General features: G+C 42.5%; 2 protein-coding genes across 3 annotated transcripts; both read left to right on the forward strand.

The window, feature by feature from the left end:
* Positions 1-295: 295 nt before the first annotated feature.
* LOC104937381 (cyclin-Y) lies at positions 296-18,389 on the forward strand. Of its 2 annotated transcripts, none has more exons than XM_019267386.2 (11): positions 296-918; positions 12,841-12,915; positions 14,329-14,346; positions 14,486-14,523; positions 14,785-14,879; positions 14,970-15,005; positions 15,096-15,153; positions 15,255-15,374; positions 15,740-15,906; positions 16,411-16,573; positions 17,028-18,389. In XM_019267386.2, the coding sequence occupies exons 1-11, from the start codon at positions 765-767 to the stop codon at positions 17,142-17,144; spliced, it is 1,041 nt and encodes a 346-aa protein (XP_019122931.1). In that variant the 5' UTR covers positions 296-764; the 3' UTR covers positions 17,145-18,389. The 2 variants fall into 2 exon arrangements, with proteins under 2 accessions (XP_019122931.1, XP_027128312.1); XM_027272511.1 differs by lacking the exon at positions 296-918 and adding an exon at positions 5,681-5,711.
* A 390-nt stretch (positions 18,390-18,779) lies between these two features.
* On the forward strand, positions 18,780-20,531 carry LOC104937383 (gap junction delta-4 protein). The gene is made up of 2 exons (XM_010753605.3): positions 18,780-18,878; positions 19,414-20,531. The coding sequence occupies exons 1-2, from the start codon at positions 18,824-18,826 to the stop codon at positions 20,529-20,531; spliced, it is 1,173 nt and encodes a 390-aa protein (XP_010751907.3). The 5' UTR covers positions 18,780-18,823.
* Positions 20,532-21,848: the final 1,317 nt, after the last annotated feature.

The following is a 21,848-nucleotide window of genomic DNA, read 5'->3' on the forward strand; positions in this document are numbered from 1 at the left end:
GTCAAAACATGAATTAACTCATATTTAAGCTCTTCAGCCTCTAACATAACCCTGAATGTCTCTAACAGAGACCCTGAGGATGGAGGTAACATCATTTAATTGTCAAAATTAATAGTTTGATGATGAACACAGATTGTATTTCAATTTGATTGACACAAGAATCAATTCATTGACTAATCAGCAATGTATGTTGCCATCTAACGACCCATGTAGTTACAGGACATATTATCGGCATTAGAATAAATCAAAACAAAAAGAGATCGATACATATCATGTATAAATCATCGGATCAGCTCTGTCACTCCTCCTCTGTCGTCTCTGTTCTGTTCTTTTGTAACCACCCACTTGAACCGGAACCTTTTCTCGGGATTTGCAGCCCTCCCTATCGGTCTATCGCCCTGACAGCCAGCCACAACACCGATCCACACACACACCGAGCGCCCGTCAGCGCTCATCTCTTCCCGGTGGAGGATGCGTCCTGTTTCACGATGTCGGCCCGTTCCTCGCATCAGCTACTACCGGTGGAAGTGACATACCCATCCCTCTGTGACAGCCTCTCCGTGGACACCGACGACTGACAGGACGCAGGGACGCTGCTACACGGATGCACCCTTATGCGCTCTGGTGATCCACGGTGACCGGTTCGCCTCGGTGGTGGTGGTGGTGTTTGGTGTTTGGTGACCCATCGTTAAAAACTCTAAGGATTAACACACACACATCCTACCTATCCATCTATCTCAGGGGGGGTTGCTAAAGGTTGAAAGATGGGGAGCACGACCTCTTGCTGCGTATCTGCCAGCCCAAAGCTCCGCAGAAATGCGCACTCCAGGCTGGAGTCGTACCACCAGGAGTCGGAGCTGAGCAGAGAGGAGACGGGATGCAACCTGCAGCACATCAGCGACAGGGAGAACGTCGACGGTAAAAAAACAAAACAGACAGAAAATGTTCAGTGTTTGGACTTTAAATCATATTTTTTGGACATGTGGTGATGAAGCTGGATGGTAATGCATTGATTGATTTGTGTTTATAGGAGGAATAGTGTCATGACATGATGCTGTAGGCTTTAACTCTTTAACTCACCAACACATGGAATGAGTGCTGAAGCTTATACAAGCCAGAAGACAGAATTAGGGCACTATCATGAGAGCTCCAAACTAGTGAAAACAGCAGGAAAGTAGGTTTAAACTCTCTGTTAAACCCCCATGGGAACAGTGAAGAGATACTGGGGACAGAACATATCTTTCCTCTGAGGGCTGCAGAGCAGCTTTTAAATCTTGGATGATCTTGACCTCTTCTGCTCCCAATATAAAAACCCGCACCTCTTCTCATATCCTGTAAGAAACGGCTGCTTCTGCTCAGACTCATCCCCTTGTTATATTTGTCAGAAATGCACGATATCAGCCATCAGTGCACATGGAATAAGTGGTGTGTGTTTGTCACTCCCATGTGTCCTCGCAGGCAGAGATATGGAGCTTCAGACAACATCCTGTTCATGAGGGTAGACTCCTTTGTGTTGGTCTTTGTTTTCAGCCTGTGCATGAAAGAAACTGCAACTATGGAACGCAGCCCCCACCGCCCTCCCCTCTCCATTGACACATGCTGATATGCATTACAATTGACCCATTCACACTGGAAAGTGTCTACTAAATGGGTTGCCTATTTTCAGCCAGCAGCCAGCCATTAGGATACATATAAATGGATTTTCTCAGAAACTATATAAGACCCTTTTTTGTGGGGGGGGGGGATTTTCTTTTGCATAATACACCACAGAAAGTCTGCTCATACATCAGGCCAATGACTATTGTACACACACACTTTATTTTGTAACCATAGCCACTCATTCTGGCTCATGTCTTAGGTCTTTGGGGATGTAGGATGCTACAGTAACACTAGTAACATCTGTAGTAGTCTCAAATACATGGTTGTTCACACCTCCCCGGACAACCCAAAGTACAAAAGTAATCGACGTAAAGAGGAAAAGACAAATAAACGAGAGAAAATTCAAAATATTAAATACATGTAGAAGTAACAGGGGTTTGCTTAGGATGTAGTGATGTCTATGCGTTTAGTAGGAACCCGGAAAATAACAGTAATTGGATTCAGCTTCAATTGTTTTATGGCAAATAGATGAGAAGGCTTCAAAGATACACTCCCATGAATGTAATCAAAGGTGGCCATTCCCAAAACATATGCCCAACTGTGGCTTGGTACCGGTGGCACCTAATACAAGTATGATCAGCATTGGTATTGGGACTTTGAATGGACTTTGAAATCTCAACAATCCCAGGTCGATTAGATTTTGTCCAAGCAAGGCGAGCGGTTAATCTGGATAATCTTATATTATAAACTATATTTGGATCCCAGTCCGACATGGCAGGACAGGAAAAGTATCTCTCTGCTGGGTTGCCACATCATCTGTCTAGTCAGACTTCTCTTGGATAAAGAGCGATGTGAAACATCTTCTGATCTGTTTACTCTACTGTAGTTGCTGTAAAGTGATCCCAGTATCTCATGTGACCGCATGACTCCTTAAAAACTGAAAATGAACTAGTCTCCTACTCTGCACTGAGCTTCGGTCGTACATGACACATGGTATTTGATGCTCTTTGCTGTTTGAGGCCTTCCAGTCGTCACTATCTGTCGCCAAACTGAGTGGATCCCTTTAATTGTGCCGTCAGCTTCCTTATTGACCACTGACGTCACTTCCTCTTGTAATCTTGAGGAGTGTATTCCACTTACACACTGTGTGCCATTTGTGATTACGATTAACTGGAGCACTGGTGTTTTTATTGTGGCAGGGCTGGTGTCATATCATTGTCGATGTAACATTGCAAAGTGGGAATGTTTTGGATCGTTGCCATTAGAGGATGCGAGTGTGGAGCCAGATGCTTCCCTCAAAGAGCAGAAACAGTGACATGAAGAAGGCTCAGAGACAGATGACTGACAGTCGATAAAGACGCCGTCTGCCTCGTGGCGCAGTGAATCAAACAGCAGCGTGTCTAATGCTTTGGCTCTGTTATTAGCTCACAGACAGTATGATGCAGATTAGCGGGCTTCATTATGATCTGCACCATCAGAAAAACTCAACAGTCGCCCTCCCGTGCCTCAAAGAAAAAGCCCAGGGAGGCAGCTGTGTCAGAGCAGATAGGAAAAGCCACGAGGGACGGATGATTGCCAAGAATTAACGCCTCAATTTAGAGTGTGACGTGCTGCTTTCAAAGACATCATCTGTGCCTAATTGGATGGGCTGGCTATTGTGCATTGAAACATTTGTAACACGACGGCGGTGCACGGCTCAGCAATAACTTTTATTTGAGTCATTTGTAGTAGAACTATTGATTCTACATTGATGCAAAGTTCAGAGAGTTTTCAATCATGGCTGCATTTCTTCAGTTTTGTTGCACTTTTCCTATAATAATCATCATGCTCTAAAAATGCCCGAGAACACAAAGTCACAGTGTAAAACCAGGAGGGAATGACAGGAAGTGTGATGATGCAGAACGGTCGTTTGAGGATGTACAGTACTCGAAGTATTGCCTCGGGTTTGATCAGACTCTTGATGATTATTTCTTGTTTGTTCGAGTCATTGCAGGATTTTTTACATTTTCTTTTGGCCTTTTCAAACTTTATTTCTGACAGAGACAGCTGAAGAGTGACAGGAATGCGGGTAGAGACAGAGATTGGGGAATGACATGCGGGAAAGAATGAATTTTTAAACTTTTGTTCACCTTACCTGGAAATGTCTTTAATTAACATAATATCGGCTGCTGGCAGTTGAAAAATTGAGATGAACCTTTAATGATCTCATTGAGTAAACTGTCTTGTCTGGTCTTCGATGTTGTTCTGAGAACTTTTGACTGAAACCGTACTGTGACATGTTTTCCCATCACGCCTCGACAGCAGACAGTTGTGTTTCTCTCTCGGTGTGGGCTATTATGTCACTTGGAGGATTTTAGACTTGGCATCCTGAGGTGACGTCCCACCAACCTCTCTGACCTGGAGCCCTGAAGCCTGTCCAGAGCTAAAGCGTGGATAGAGTCTCAGGAAAGAGCTCAGTTTGATTCAAGATCATCCTTTGGAGCTTTTGTGGCCTTGGTGAGCATCTTATAGAGATTCTAGTTGACATGCTCACATTTTTGGTCAAATATTGGAGCACTGTGCAAAGTGCTCTCTATTGGAGTGCATTCACTGGAACTTAGAAAGTCATAAAATGTCAGTTTGCCTCTGCAACTGGTTCATTTAAAGACACAATCTGAGATCTGAATGTAAAACAAAACTCTCTACTCGCTCAGTCGTTCAAAGTCTCAAACCAGACGGTGGCTAGATTCGAAAAAGTCCATCGTGTAGGATTTAGAGGCTTTGAGTGGTTGCAACTGAAAAGCAAATGTTTGTTATTTTGTTGTGCAGATTTTGTATATGGAGAGACACCAACGCAACTGACAACCCACCCTGGAGGTGGAAGACGGACGGAGAGAGCGAGCGAGACAAAGCCGTCATATGATTGGCCTTTCCTTTGACAAAGCCTGCTGTGTCTCTCTCTTAAGATGACTGTTGTTGCTTGTGTGAGGCGTCATGCATCAGCTGATGCTCTTATATTTATGTACAGTGCTCGGAGGGTTGATTTTTGTGACAGTTACTTTATATTAAGAGCTAAAACGTGTGTGCTGAAAGCCGATGCTGCTGGCTGGACGTCGACTTGTTTTGCTCCAAAACAGCCAATAAAGTTTATCGTTAAACATGTTGTGTGATATAATGCAGAGGCTCTCGGCTCTCAGAGAGGGATAATTTCATCAGCTACAGGCTGTTATGATTTCCAAATGATGGATATCTTGTTTTCGAACTTGAATATTTGTTCATCCCCCTCTTCACTGTGAAGTAATAATGTGATATTTACTGTACAATCACAGAGTTTATCTTTAATCTTTGCATAATAGATCGAGAGCGGCAGAGCTGTGGAAAGTTATCCAGCTGTATTCAGACACTGTGTCCTCAGCAGTCTGTCTCTATAGCTGAAATCTCAGATAATCACACCTTATTTTGTAACGTCTGGGATCTATTCCTTTGCAGTAATTGTGGTTAGATCTTTTTACTGATTGCTGTTAAAAACCTTGAAGTTGCTGTAGCCAAAGTGTAGAGTCCAAATGCCCGAGGACAGACGGTAGTTTCAGGGTCGGAGAGCAGGCCTCAGTTAGCAACCTGCAGAATCTGCAAGGCAGACGACCAAAGACTGGAACACTACAGCAACAACCCGGCAAATGTGTGAATGGTAACTCAGGGGAGAACATATACTTGCACTGATGTCTAATAGGAAGCAGGTGTGCAGACAGATGACCGTTCAGGTGAGGCGTTAGGGAGGGAAACACACAGAGGACTGCTGCTGTGCAGGTGACGAAATCTGAAATGACAAGAACTAGATTACAGAGGAATTCTGGTCAGATGAGGTTAAAAACAATGAATATTCAAATAAACTAATCAGAGGAGAGACCATAGACGATGTACATAAAATGTACATGAACACACAAGACATTTTCATTAGGTGTCTCATTGACATTACATAACTCCAAGCCCCTGCCTTCATTTTTTAAAAATAATTAGCAGCTTCTCATCTTTTTTCAGAGGTGGCCAACCTGTTTCTTCAGCTTCTCATCTTTTTTCAGAGGTGGCCAACCTGTTTCTTTAAGATCACAACAAGAACTCAGGCGAGGAAAGAAGTGAGAAACATGCAGTATTTTTGTTCTTTTTACCACCTGGAGACCAAGATTTTAGGATTTCTTTCTCCCAGTTTGGTTTCCTCGTTTCTCTCCAATAAACAAACAGATTTCTTTTTTTCCTGAAAACCAAATTAACTTAAAAAATAAATAAATAAATAATAATAATCATGTTGCTGTTTCCAGCAGTTTCCTGGCCACAATAACAATTCAAATGTTTGGTCCAGAGGGGGAATAAAGTAATATAACAGTTTTGTTGAAGTAGCACAATGCAGCCGATTCTTTCCACTGTAGAAGTCCCGTTACTATTTTTACTGCAGCAGCAGCAGCAGCCATGTGTTTCACCAGACTCACCATGTTGGCAAACAGGAAACAGCTTTATTAAAGGTTAGAGTTGGAAATATTGTGAAATGCGGCCAAAAATTGATGTCCAGAAACCAGAAAGTGGAGACTTGTTTGTTTCTTCTCCCTTTGTTTGTGATGAATTATCGCTTTCAGGGTCAGGATATTCACAGGGGAGGGCTCCTGTTTGATTTATCGACTAGTAACCAGAGAGTAATTTACTCCCCGCTCCACACTAAGACCACCTCCATCTCGCTAATTATCACTTCAGAAAGCCGCGTTGGCTTTGAGCTGTCGAGGCAGAAAAACACACAAAGACAATCTGATTTACATTAATAAAGGACGAGATCTTACAGGAGGGTGTCAGACGTGATTACAAAACCCATCAAAACCACTTTGAGACTCACACAACATATGCGTCACCTGGTCTAACCCTTCCTTCCTGCAATCATTGGAAAGAAAGTTTAAATTTCATCATTTTCTACTTCCTTGATGAATCTCTTAGCAACCATGCATAATCAATTAGTGGCACACTTGGTATAATGAAGACCTTCACCAGCAGGGAGATAGAATAATAAGTTCAGTGTAGTTGATCGATCTATTGATTTTGTTTGCTTCGGGATTAGAAAGGAGCTATTTTCTGCAGGTTCACAGTTTAATGTGGTCACAGTGTGTTTTTACAAAAACTCTAATTTTACATTTTGCTATTCTTGCTTTTTAAAAAGTGTTTCCTCCATCCATTTTCCATAACCACTTCTCCTTTATCAGGGGTGAGGCCGATCCGAGCTGACATTGCGTAAGATGCGGGGTACACCCTGGACAAGTCGCCAATTCATCACAGGGCTAAATAAAATAATAGAATCTTTAAATAAAAATGTTCTATTGTAATATACAGACTATTGTTTGAATGAAACGACAATAGCAGAACTGGTAGTAGAAGCAAATGTTCCTGTGGTGATGGTTATGGTTGTAATATAATAGTGATGTGTGGCGGTTAATTATCCAGTTTGTCAGATTTATGAGGCTTTATTAATATAGTAATCTATATAATGACCTGAAAATAAGACTGGTTGTGTTTTTGGTATCTTAGAAAGAAGCCACTGATCTTCACTGTGCTGCACCACCATGTTTCTACAGAAGCCCAAAAGGGACAAACTAACACAAACACTGCCTGTAGATTCAGGATTTTTGTAGTTTCTCCTTCATGCTTGGATCAGGAGGACGAGTGGAGGGGGTTGCAATCCGCAACTACAGCGCTCGATGCAACTAAATCCTACACAACAGTAGGGTTACATGTAAAGAAGCAGTTGTGGTTGCGTGTGAGTGTGTGTGATCAGTGCTTTCCCAGGGAACTCTCACTATGGGGCTACGTGCATGTGTACACGTGTATGCGCTCAGGTCAGTTCTGTTTGTACAAGATGGGTCCGTTACCACTCGAGACATGTGCTCTTTGTGTGTGTGTGTGTGTGTTGAAACAGTATAAGGGGGTTAGGATAACACCCTCTTGTTGTTTGACAGGTGACATTATAATGGAGATGGAACAGAGATGTGCAACAGTAGCAGCAAAGACTGAACAACCAACCAGATTTTTTCAACTGGTCATCATGTAATTAGGATAATATACTAGAAGTCAACTCGCTCATTAGAGCGGGTGACTTCCTCGTGGAGTCCTTTTCACATGCGTTTATTAATCCACTTCAAAGTAATCCAAACATCTGTCTAAAAATTAATAAGCATGGCTGCACAGTGAACATGTTCACTGACTTCATGGGAGCGAATCCGGATTCATGCTACCGCAGACTCCAACAATAACACCGGGATCACGTTCACATTGTCGATGTAACTCAAACAGCTTCCAGAGACGGAGCTTCTCTCGAGGCGGAAATAATCCCAGTAGGTGGAGCAAATTAATAATTACAATGTGGAAAAAAAAAACTAGATTTTTAATTAAACAATACATTGCTGCAACATTTCTTTCGATTCATTCCTGGAGCTATCTGACTCAGAAAATCAGATATGCTTGAAGGCTAAATAGCTAACATGGAGGCTGAAACCAATAGTACGAGCTTATCAAGATGTTATTGCTGATATTTTATCTAACAGTTACTTAACATCTGGCACACAGAGTGCTTTCAGGTTGTGTTTCAGTCGACTTAATGCTCAGGTCCATTTTCTTCAGTAGCTAGCAGTTTATTTAAGATCTTTGTTACTTTAGTGTTCGCAGATAGCCTTGGCTTGTCCAAGCTTGTTTTCAGAAAATGGCTTTTTGGAAGTTGGACATACATTTAAGGCCAGATTCTTCTGATATTCCCAAGTCTCTCGCAGTATAAAGAAAGCTTAGGCTTCCAGTTCCAAGCCCAGACCCAGCTTGTGGCCTCCTGCGTTGATGTTCGTGCCATCCACCAGAACCACACTTGGTCTAAGTGTCTGGGTGTACCCAACACCAACAAGGTTATTGTTGTATTGGTATTTTGGCTGCAATACCGAAGCGTATGCTGTTGCTGCCAGTGGTCCAGGCCAGGTTGACTGCTGCTGTCTCCATGCAGCTTGTAGCTCACCTTCTGGTAGATGGAGCCTCCAAACTCAGCTCCGTCATTGACATTAGTGTGCAGCTGGAAGGTCTCCTGCCTTGTAGCCAATGGCAGAGTCATCTTGGATGTCAAAGCTCATCTGATAACCAGCGAGCGAGTATATTTTATACAGTCTATAGACAGTATGTGTAGCTTGGAGGGGCCAAAACAACGAGCTATTCAGTAGAAAAATCAAAAGCGTAGTTCAAAATTGAGGATCTTGTAGGAACTCGAGAAATGTCTTTGGGCCTGGAGGTTTCCATCTGACCCTTTAAACCAGCGGCCTTTTCTGCACCATGGACCGGTCTCATGTAAGACAATATTTTCACGGACCGGCCCTCAAGGTGTGGGGGGTAAATACGACGAGATAAAATGATGCGACCGGCATAAAAACAAATATAAAGTGCATAAAAATACAACTCGCTGAATTAGTAGAAGCCCTGAGCTTGTTTCTCCGCAAAGAACCGGTCCCATCTAGGAGTAATGGGAGACAATGACACCTGAAGTGTGTTCCTTATGTCCAGCCTATTCTGTAATTTAGTTTTGGTCGTTGAAGAAGCTTTCCAAAGATGTTTGTTGCAAGCTTTGAGGGCTTAACTGGGGTAACGTATCACGTGACCAAGACAAGCGTCTTGACCTGTCTTAACCTGTGTCAAAAGGCACAGACGGATGTAATTGGGAGAAGAATATATTTCTGTGCGGCCCAGTACCGAATGACCACTGGTTGGGGACCGCTGCTTTAAACCATTGAAGAAAATACTGGAGCATTATAGTTCTTCACAGCAGTGATTACCAAAAAATACTGGAGCATTATAGTTCTTCACAGCAGTGATTACCAAACTTTGTCTCTTTACCACAATTTTTATGAATCATTAACAGTGATAGAGGAAGCAACGAGTTGAATTTCAGTAAATTAAAGGTCAGCAGGACAGTGTCCTGTTTGTTTATTTCTCATACATGCAGTAAGTCAAATTCATTCAACTTAATATCACTCCATATTCATCCCCTGGTCATCCACCTGCTGTGCTCCAACATTTTGAAATTCATAATTTGAAAACATAACCCTGAAAGATGTTTGTTGGTTAGACCTCTTTTAAAGAACTGGAGAAAAAAGGACTGATGCATCCTCAAAAACAAAAAAACAGTGGTAACAGATAGCAGCAGCGCGTTGCTGAGACCGACACATTTAAGGAAAGAGACACTGACGCAGCAAGATGCTCCAAAGACGACAACAGAATCCGAACCCGCTACAATCCTGCAAAACCTAACTCCTGTCCATCAGCTTTGATCGTCATCCGGTGGTTTATGCACCAGGAATGTTGTGATATATTTGAAAAAGAAAGAAACAAACAAAAAAAATGCAATATTAGAAACACGATAGCGCAATTATGGATTGGGCCGTTAAGAGCAGGCTGCGCCTGTTGTTAATTCATTATGTAAGAGCAGTAAGGCAGACAGCCTGGCTTGCCAGTTGATAGGTTAGCCGAGCTTCTCCCGTTTCACTGTGCAGATGCTGACCGCGAGTCTTCGTTAAAGTTTACTTGAGGTGGTGAATATCACATATCAACACTCGACACCAGCTGCTGTGCACTCTGGGATTTCCAGTGGGTAGGACTAGTAGGTCAAGTCCTATCAGATTTATTCAGAAATGCTCGTTTATCAGTCGGGTTCATCAAAAGCGTTTTACGGAGCACCTTTTCAAGCACATGTCGTGTTTCAAGGCAAGGCAAAGAAACGCAGGAACGCTGACCTCCACACTGTTCTATATGCTTACTGCTTAAATCTGCCCGTCACAGCCTGCAGAGATATTTCCTTTTGTGAACTGAAGTGAAAAGCTGAGTCAGCTCTGTGTGACAGGCAGCCATAGACTCTTGTTTGACACATCAGAAATAAATCTACAGTGACGGGAAGTGTGAGTTTGATTTGACAGGCCAGCTGTGGAAAGGTGACCAATGTGAATCATTTATTTAATGTATCCATGATCTTCAAAATAACCCCTGACAGGATGATCGAGACAAGAAGTCAAGAACTCTTTCTGCATTGTCACATGAATACCAACCAAACACCACCTACTGAATGGAAGCAATGGCCCACAAAGTTCCAGGACAACATGTGGAACAGCAGTGCATCATTTAAAATAATAGAGCAGAAGCTTTATCGGTCAGTCCGTATTCTCAACCCCACTGAGCTCGCACACACTGAGCTCATTTACTGTTTAAGATCTAATGTGTGAATGTGTTGAATCGGGGCCAGACGCAGCGATACTCCTGATTACTGTTGCATAAGATGCTAAACGGACAAGTCTAATCCGAGCTCAGTCTGTTCAGTCTGGTGAGCTGATGGGGGCCTTGAGCCAGAACTAATCAGATGTGTTTCTGAAAAATGAGCAAAAGAGCGGTGTCCAGTTTCTGGACAACCAGGGGGACTAAGCGGCATTTGGGTTCATTTGAGTTTAGCGAGTTCACAAAGACTTTGCATCTTTGAATTGTTCTTCATGTTTCAGCTGTGAGTCTTTTTTTATAACTCTTCAGCGACGATCATCACCAGCAGGTTTGTCGAGTGGCTTCCTCTTGTAAATGCAAAGTGTCTCAAGTTTCATAGGGGCCACATCCTAATAATAAACAAGAGTGCACACATTATACGTGTACACACTCACGCCCATTACATCCGTCATTCCCACAGCCCTCTGTGCTCTTATCCACTGTGCCTCCTAAGCACAGAGTCATATTCCCATTCATAAAACATGTTCATGCTGTTTTATCTTTAAAGCAGCATAGTTTAGAAATTGGTATTGTTGCGATTTTGTTACTCTTCGTGCTTGCTTTTCTCTTCTTACCATCCTGTTCAGTCTCTTCGCCATTAGCTCTGATTACGGTTCCACTGCTTGCTCGCCCAGCTCCTGTTCTGGCACGACACTGGCTCCCCATCTGCATTTCCCCGTGCCCTAAGCTCGAGAACCTCCTCAAGATTCGGCTGAACGGAGCCTGCAGGCTGGTGTGTCGGTTAGATGTTGGATAGCGTTATTAGCACGCTTGATGGTCTTATGTTAATTCCCCCCCCCATGCAGTCAGTGGTCCCACAGCAGCTGCTGTCACCGAGACAGACGATCGGCCGTGCTACTGCTCTCCCAACATCTGTGCTGTAATCAAATAGCGCAGATCTTAATCTGGGTCTGTTACAGTCATATCGTAGGAGTCAGAATGTTTGGCAGTGCGGACTGCATGCCGGGCATTTTTAAATGCTGATTTCACCAAAAGCAAACACTTTGGAGGCATCTCACTCGATGCAGCACACTACTGGAGTTTCAGCTACGAGTGCAAAATACTCTCTGGTTGTCCATAATCATGCTGCTTTTTCAGCAAGAGCTCAGCCTTTGCACAATTAGTGCACATCACACTTCTGTTAACTTTTGTTTAACAGTGCAGGCTGTGGAAAAGAACACGCACACACTTTTTATTTAACCGCCGCTGTCCGTTTTATCAACGTAGCTGCTGCTATCTACAGGGACAGCGAAAACATCTCGGCATGCACGATGAGGGCACATATTCTGAATGCTTTCCTTGTTTTTATATCAGTGCCTCGTGCCCTCAGGCGGTGATGCAATCCAGATTAGCTTTGGTTGGCAACGTGAATCATGCCAGGATGTGTTTGTGAGCGCAGGGTCAATAAAGAGTCATGCAGCCCTACAGAGGGAAACACATGTAGTCTTTAGTTGGAGGAGCTTGTTGGAAGTTTAAACATCATTTATGAATGATAACGCTCACATGCTGATGTTTAGCAGGCATGCCATCCTCATAATTTAGTGTTAGAATGCAAATATTTGCTAATTATCATGAATTAGGTGTCAGTTTTGCAGGTATTTGGTCATAAATCAAAGTAAGTTCATGTTGTGGGGGATCCATACGTTTCTGTTAATCCATCAATCTGTGTTGAAGCAGCAGCTGACTGAGCAACGCTGCCGTCCCCGGAGCTCTGCTGATAGTGTGGCTTAAGGTGGAAGTCTGTTTTTGAAATCTTGAAGGTGAGGAAACTGTCGAGTCATTCGTGTTGACCGTCAATCCTATCAAGACTCTCCAGACTTGCTGACGAGGCAGTAAAAAAAATAAATGTGTACACGTCTTCCCTCTGATACAGAAAACGGTTGATGTTGCTTGCACGTGTCTCTGATCCCCGTTTCCACCTCACAGAGTGAATCACAGCTTGCTTTTGTGTTTTTACAGAGATGAATATGGAGTACAATCCGTCAGACCATCCGCGGGCCAGCACCATATTCCTCAGCAAATCCCAGAACGATGGTGAGTATCTTTAGTTTTAGTTTGACGTGCATGTATCACATTTAACATGATCGTCAAATAAATGAAGCTCCTGAAGAAGACTCTTGGATTTTCCTTTAATACCGTACACATAGGAGCTCTGATCTTCTTTGTGGCTAATTTATGGCATTGCCTTCGAGGCATCAGACGGAGAGCTCCAGCATCCTGTTAGGGGGGGTTTGGTCACACTGTGACAGAGGAGATATTAACATCTTTCTTACAGCCATAAACACAACAGCATGAGATCATCGTTTTTCTTAGAGGCCGGGGGAACAAACAGCAAGACAGTAAAAGCTTTGTGATGCTGAATGATGATCTAATAAACACTTTACGCTGTTACATTTAGACCCGTAGCATCGTACAGATATTAGAATATTCTGTCATGTGATAAACAAACAAAGAAGAAGCCTTTGTGATGTCTGACATGAGGGATAGATGGCTGTGCATCAGATCTATTATCATTGCTCGTCGTTTGCAGTATTTTATTATTGGAGGTAAAAGTCACGTGTTCCTCTCTCTCTCTCTTCATGTGGATTTAAAGGTTAAAGGTCTTTTAATCAACAAATCCTCTGATCCAGCACTGAATTAATCCTACGAGCAAATATTGTGTGTGCAGTCGCATCCTGATATCGTGCTTCGAGAACTTTGAGCTGCATTTCTCGAAACAAACGCTGCTAGTTATGAGTAAAGTTGTTTTGTTTTGCTTTGGTTTTGGCCTTAAAATGAACATTTTCAAACAGAACAGAGAGACAATACAATAACATCTGGTCAGTATAATAGTGACAAAGCAGAGGTGCAAGATAGAAACGACACAGGATACAAATTGTGGACCAAAAACAGGAAGTAAGACATCCTTTGCAACCTTTCTGGCTTTTGAACCTTTAGCCGAGCGACTCGTCACAGCTTGCATATATGTATGAGCTGTGATCAGTTCAAGTTCAAGTTATTTCAGGTTAGCTTCTAGAGTCCCGAAGAATAAAGCCCTAAGAGAAAATCGTACATACATTATATCTGTAACCGCTTATCCTCACTAAGGTCGTGGGGGGCTGAAGCCCAGCTGACATTGGTTGAAGCCTCAGCCGAGGTTCCAACCAGGAACCTTCTTGCCGTGAGGTGACAGTGCAAACAACTGCATCACTGTGAGGAAATCAGAAGAATTATGTTTTGCAGCAGAGATGTTTTGACCTCTCCTGACACCTCAGGTTTATCTTGTGACCCCCCTGAGGCTCCCTGACCTTCAAGTTGAGAACCTTTCCTTCAGGGAGCAGACACATAAAAACTTTTCTTTAAAATAGAAGTTTGGCCGTCTGAATTTTGTACCTGCTGTTGAAGTATGTTTGAAAAATATTCTGCTTTATGAGAATTAAATTTTTTTTTGGTTCCTTCTTTTTTCAGAGGTTCCCTTCAGGAGTGGTGAGTAGCCTTTAAATGTGACTTTGTCTCCCTCTGGTGGTGTAACAGCACATTCACTCCCATCTATCAAAGCTGTAATCTTATATGTAACGTGTTCTTTAACTGTGACCTCTCAACACTCGCCTGTTTTTCTTTGTAGTGCGAGATAAACGAAAAAACCATCTCTTCATCAATAATGTAAGTGTGCTCATGTTTCCATTTTTATCCACCGATCTAAAATCTGTTATTCGATAACCTCCTTTAATTCTTATTTCAGATTATAATCACATTTATTTTGTCTCCAGCATGTAGTCCATTTAAAGGAAGCTGATACTATGAACACATTCTGATTCTCGTTTCTCTGTGGCACGCTTTATGTGGGTCAGACAAAAAAACATGTTCACTCTAATAACAGTCACCGTGTGTGTGTGTGTGTGTGTGTGTGTGTGTGTGTTGCAGCATGGCAAGTCAAAGCGGAAATACAGCTCCTGCTCCACCATCTTCCTGGACGACAACACGGTCAGCCAGCCCAACCTCAAATACACCATCAAATGGTAAAAACGGGACAGGAAGATCTTTATGATCTCCAGATGTGTTGAATTTAAATATATATTAACGAATGTTTTATTTGTTTCTCTTTACAGCGTAGCTCTGGCGATTTACTACCATATAAAAAACAGGTGTGGATTCTCAGTCATTTTAATACTTAAATTAAAGCCTTATTTCATGAATGAGTTTTTAATTAATGAAACTGTTTTCACTTATGTCAGGGACACAGATGGAGGAATGCTGCTCGATATATTTGATGAGAGGCTTCATCCTCTTTCAGTAAGACTTCATCGGTTTGCTTTTTTTGAGTTCGTGTTAAATTTATTTAACCTTCTTTACGCTCACATCCTCCTCTCCTCTCCTTCACCGCTTTCCTCCAGAAATCAGAGGTGCCGTTGGACTATAACCAACAGGATCCGGAGCAGAAGCAGATCTACCGGTTTGTCAGGACGTTGTTCAGCTCCGCTCAGCTGACTTCTGAATGTGCCATCGTCACACTGGTAAGATTTTTTTTTTTTTCAGCGCCTTCCATCCTTTTCTGTGTCCTTCGTGGACGATAACATAAAACACTCCTGGGCTCAGCTTCTTCAGAAAGCTTTCACACATAAGTAAGATGCGACCTGCCTTGAACTGTGCACACACACACACACAGTTTCTGTTTAGGCCGCAGGGGAAATTGCACCCTGATGTGTCGAGACAAGCCGGGGATGTGTGTAAATTGGCGACAATGAGCAATGTTGTCTGAGACACCAGTGATGAACGCAGGGACAGAACGAATATAAACCTCCTGATACTACTGAAGGATCCAGACTTGTATCTCTTGTGTTTTTTGATATCTTCCTCTCTCTGCGTTGTTGTTGTGAAGGTGTACCTGGAGAGGCTCCTGACCTACGCAGAGATCGACATCTGTCCGGGTAACTGGAAGAGGATCGTTCTCGGTGCTATCCTGCTGGCCTCCAAAGTCTGGGACGACCAGGCTGTGTGGAACGTCGACTACTGCCAGATCCTCAAAGATATCACTGTGGAGGACATGTGAGTTTATTACACGTTATGGGATTGAACTCGTGTTAGGATTAGGTTTGGGATCAGCTTGAAACTGAAACAAAAAGCTCCTTCCTGTTCTTCCCTTATGAAACTGTGCTGCAAACAGAATAAGCTGGAAGTTACAAACTGAGTAGCGGATCTTTTTGAGGTTTGTTTGTCAGCCACAGAGCCTGGGTGGATGGGGCGGTATCCCTCCGTCTTAGGCCAAGAGAGACACAAAGGAGAGTGTGCAGCATTTAATTGGAGTCAGGCGCCTGTCATCCTCTCCAGTGGTGCGACCAGAGGGTTGGACTCTAGCTCAAAACTGAGGATTAGGGATGAGGTCTGGAAAACATCCTTCCAGTATCTTTACAGGCTAGGACACGAGGATAAGGGAAGTCTCACATCTGTAGATGGTTAATTATGAAGACACATCATCAGGGGAAACAAAGCTGGATTAAAGGTGTGAATTTGTATTGGTGTTCTGTAAATATCTTGTTTAATATCTGACAGGAATGAGTTGGAGCGGCAGTTTCTGGAGCTGCTGCAGTTCAACATCAACGTGCCGTCCAGCGTCTACGCCAAGTATTACTTTGACCTGCGGTCGCTTTCAGAGACCAACAACCTCAGCTTCCCCCTGGAGCCGCTCAGCAGAGACAAGGCCCAAAAACTAGAGGTGCTTTCATTTATTCATTCATTATTTTGCTAATAAAATCAATTAATCAGACTAATTTGAGTAGAAGGTAACACACACACCACTTGCTTTGTCCCTTTTGTGGTGCAGGGAATCAAATCTCCCAAAGATTCAAGTCAATCCCGGCACCGACGCGTCACCTCTCACCTCATTGATTTATTAAAAGTCGACTTTTTAATCCGTCAATGAAAGCAGAGGTGATGAGCACGTGCAGGCATTGACTTTTTTCTTTTTCAAGCAGCAGTGAATATAAATACACAAAAGAAATGTTCAGGTGCCTGTTTTTGCTTTTCTTTCTGGTCAAAAAGTGGCTACAGAATTCACTGATTAACCTCGGTATTGTCTCATTTTAATCACAGAGAAATACTGTGGACACTGAGAGTAACTGAGCATTTGGTTCTGCCTTTAAAAACCCATGTCCATGTCCTCTCTTCAGGCTATTTCCAGGCTATGCGATGACAAGTACAAGGACGTACGGAGAGCTGCGAGGAAGCGCTCGGCCAGCATGGACAATCTCTGTGGGATCAGATGGGTTCCTGCAATCCTCTCCTAACCACTGTTTATCCGCCAGTGTACTGAACACTGAACATCCGGCTGCAGACACCGAAACAGACCCAATGTGGTCGAGTTTTTAAAAAAAAACTTCAGTTTGGATACGCAGGTAATACCAAGCGAGACGTGGAACTCGGTGGAGCGGTGGTTGAAAAGTGAAATCACCTTCAAACTGGATCTGTAGGAGACGAGGTGGACGCCAGAGAGGGAGAACACGATACCTTCACAGTGCCTCAACTCTTCTGTTCATGAAAGAGAGAAGCGACTTCCAGGTTGTTGTATCATCTGTTCAGAGAGAATCCAGCTTTGGACCAGTCGAGAAGGACGAGACAGCTGTGAAAACTTCCTAGGACATGAATCTGTCTTAAAGCATCAGTTTGTCTAGACTAGTCTGTGTCTGATTCCTTTGAAAGATTTGACATAACCTGCCTTTGAGACGGCCCCGCGACTTCACCATGAAGCCTATTATTTATTTGAGTTGATGAACTTCTGTGAAGGGTTGCGGCCGTAGTACCTGCAGAGTTTCAAACAACAGTAGCATAGCACTGGTTATTTATTTCCTTTGATGGGACTTAGAATAATAATAAAAAAAAAAGTGTTAGCAAGTTTTCTCCTTTTGGGAATCTTTCTATTGAAAGTTTACAGTATTTCTAATAGTTTACCTCTCAATACTCAGGTAGTCCGTTTCATCTTTTGATTTATTGTGCTGCTCCTCGTTTGAATATACCGAGAGCTGAAACACAGATGACGACGATTGACAAACGGATTGCGGATGGAAGGAGCCAGAGCGAATAAAGGACTGTGACAAACATTCCCACAGATGTCACTGATACATTCCCAGTTTGGCGACTTAATTATGGGCTTAATGACTACCGTCTTTATTTTTCAGACTGTATAACATCAAATAAAGATAAAGAAGTTTTCCAGAGATTTTGACTTTGGTCACACAGCTCTCTGCTGACATCTAGTGGATATTTGAGCGTTGCAGAAATCATTTCAGGTTGTGGGTCACCTCACCCCTGAAAAAAACGTGTACTGGTAACTATTAAAGATTTATGCCTCTATTCCAATACACTGATGGAGTTATGTTGCACCTTACAGAATAGTTTTCTAACAAGCACACTCTGGTCAGCAAAGGGCCACACATGCTTTTTTAAAATGTATTCAGTGTTATGAAGCTAAATAACAAGTTTTCTTCAATACATTTGGGAAATTGTAAAAATAAAAAGTGTTATACTCAATGCCAGTGTCTTTATTTCCTAGTTATCCCTTCACAGTGAGGTCAAGAACACTAAAATATAATTATTTTCTATGTATTTAAGTCTTTATCATAATCTTTAATTGTCTTGTGATTAAAATTATTACTTGAATATGTATGCCATGTCGCCGTCTTGCTTAAATCTATTACAAGCTGACCCACAGATGATTGTCAGCTTCCACTAAGGTTCAACGGTACCTCGACATCCCAACAATGCTTTGATGGCAGCCTGGTAAGAATAGCCCTGTGCTCTGTGCACAGGTCCTGGCCTTCGCAGACGAGAGTGAGAAGCAGTAAGGAAACATTCGAGGTGACTGTATTTAGTGGCGAGCTTCGAAGGGTCGACACGGCAGTTCTGAACCGAAGTTAAAGGAGACAACAACTCAAGAACTGGATTCATTTTAAAAGAAACAAAGAGGAAGATGGGAGCGATGAACCTACTCTTCATCACTATCAGTCACAATGTTTCCTTCATGGGTGAGTTTTTCTTTTGCAGTTGGAAATATTAGAAATGAAGCAGTGTTCGTATGTTTTCTATTCCTAACCCGAGGTGTGTTTAAGACTTAACAACGAGATGTTTTAAAACAACTGGTTGGATTTTTGTGCTTGGGCATGATTTTCCTGTCATAGTTATATACTTCTGATATGTCTTTCTTTTCTTGGTGTTTTTCCCTTTGTCATGATCTTGATGTTTTATATTTGTAATGAAAGGCAAAGTATTTGTATAGCACATTTCAACACAGGTAAAAAGGTAAAACGCGAGTAAAAGTTCAAATTTGATTTAATAAAAAAGCAGCAACAGATGGAAAAGTCTTCGGCCTTGATTCAAGAAAACAGAGTTGCAGTTTGTTTGTTTGTTTGTTTCAAATACGTTGTGCGTGAAAACTAAAAGTTTTAGTTTTGATTCTTGACTCAGAGTTTAGTACTTCTTATTTGCTTATCTGCCGTTTCGTCATCATCTTTTTTTGCTATGTTTGCTTGTCATTTCTTGATCCTCTATTCTCTGTCACAGGTAAAACCTGGTGGATGTTGATGCTGGTTTTACGTCTGCTCGTCCTCCTGTTGGCTGGTTTCACCCTCTTCATTGACGAACAGGAAAGATTTGTCTGCAACACCATCCAGCCGGGCTGCTCCAACGTGTGTTTCGACGTATTCGCTCCCGTATCCGTCTTCCGCCTCTGGCTCTTCCACCTTATCCTCCTTTGTCTTCCCCATGTACTGTTTGTGACCTATGTCATGCATAAAGTTTTGTCATATTCTGGGGGTTTCTACTGCAACAGGAGTCAAGGCGGTTCGCCTTTCACCCTTGAGAACTCGAGATCCTCGAGAGAACTGTCCTTGCATAAAGTTCCCCTTCACGACCTACATCGTGAATGGGGTGTGCCGCGTTTCTACTGCGCTTACTTCCTTGTTGTAATTCTACGGATCCTTCTGGAAGTGGTTTTCGGTGCGGGCCAGTTTTTTCTCTTTGGTTTGTCCATTCCTAAGAGCTTCCTCTGTTACGAGGCTCCTTGCACATCCGGGGTCGAATGCTACATCTCCAGACCAACTGAGAAGACCTTAATGCTCAACTTCATGCTGGGTGTGGCCTCCTTGTCCATTTTGCTGAGTTTGGTCGACCTGATGAGCTCCATGAAGGCGATGGTGAGATGGAGGAGGAAAAGGGAGATGTTTATGGAGGAGATGAGTAAAGGAGAGCAAAGCAGCATGTTTACAGCGACCACCATGACTGAAGACAGCGATGTCCTTTCAACCAGAGGGATCTGCATGAGTGGAGGCTTAAAGAATGGCCTTAAGGATGAAAAACACACTACAGCTATAAATAGTGAACCTCCTCATACAAAGGTGAATGGTGAATCCACTAATGACAATATGCCAGAAAGAAGAGATACTAAGACGGACTTGTCTCAGTCGCCCACTCCCATGAACACTCCAGTACCAACTCACTTTGTTCTCCACAGCCACCTAAGACCTCCACTGTCCTCTCGTCCTGACAGGGGCCCACCACCAATCCCCAGGGTGCCGACACCTATGGGGGTCAAAAAGCTGGGCCAGTACACTCCAGCTGGGGCGAACTCGGGCCAACAGTCTGACAGCAGCGAATCTCAAGACAAGAGGGCATGGGTGTGACAGAGTGGCTATTTATCATTCAAGATTTCTTTCAAAATTCATGAAATATATTTGAAGATAGTCGCTGAAAACACGTGAAAAGACTTTGAACCATATATCACTGAAATGTGGAGTTAGAGGTTCAAACAGTTTTTCACCAGTTTTCAGTCTCAGGATTTTGTGGGCGGTCCTTAAAGGGTGGCTCGATGACACGCTGAGGCCACCCTGAGCTAAACAGATAGAGGAGATGTTTCGAAGCTAGTTTCATAAACTTGTGGATATTTTTAATCATTCATGTATTTATAATAACACTTAGTTCTTTGGTCTGACAAACTCATATTTATTCTGACTTTACACAGACTTTAAACACAAACTGCTCTATATCCACCTTCAATAGGCCCAGATAGATATTTTGCTTAAGCATGAATTCACAGAAAGTTTTGTAGAAGATTTGTAAGAAGCTGTAAAACTGCACTAATGAAACAAATGACTGTGAATGATTTGGTGTCACTAATAGTGTCAGACTCAGCCTTTTCTCATGAGTTTGTGAGACTCAAACAGACCTAAAAGGAAAGTGAGTTTTGCTTCCATTCAAATGACAGTGTTAATGTTGCACCTACTACTGGTTTGTTACTTGAATAGAATAGAATAGAATAGAATAGAATAGATCTTTATTGTCATTGTCACAGGTACAACGAGATTGAAAGTGCTTCTAGTCAGTCAGTGCAACGTAAATAAAATCCTAGCGTTAAAGTGATTAGTAAGTGTTAAAATAGTTAGAATAAATAAGAATAAAGATACCTGAGACATTAAAATGTACTAAAATAAAAAAAATTAAACATGTGCTAAAATCAAAATAAATACTAAATATGCTAAAAGGAGCATACACCCATTACGTAAAACATTAAAACATTGTGCACATCATTTTTTGGCAGCATTCACAGTGACTGTGTTTGAATCTATTTGTCCTTGCACCAATGGCTCTGTATCGTCTGCCATAAGTCAAAACATGTTTGTTTCACTGTCCACAAGTGGCCAGAGGGTCAGTGAGTGCAGCTTTGAAAAGAGTCGCCTTAGATAATCATGGTTTATGATGCATCACACAAGTGCAAGTGACCGCAAAATGTTCAATAATGTATCAGAATCAGCCGCTTTGTTTTAAATGTTTGTGCCGTTTTCTTGTTGCATGACGACTGAATTCTATTTTTTGTAATAATAATAAAGAGACTCGTCAAGTCAAATACATCCTGTACTTCTTTACAACCCTGGGCTGTTTCTGTGTCACTTACAAAAAACACGGGCTGACCTTGGCGGAGCGGTAATTACAGCGCTCAGCTG

This window comes from Larimichthys crocea, chromosome II (genome assembly GCF_000972845.2).
Source record: "Larimichthys crocea isolate SSNF chromosome II, L_crocea_2.0, whole genome shotgun sequence".
Lineage (NCBI taxonomy): Eukaryota > Metazoa > Chordata > Actinopteri > Sciaenidae > Larimichthys > Larimichthys crocea.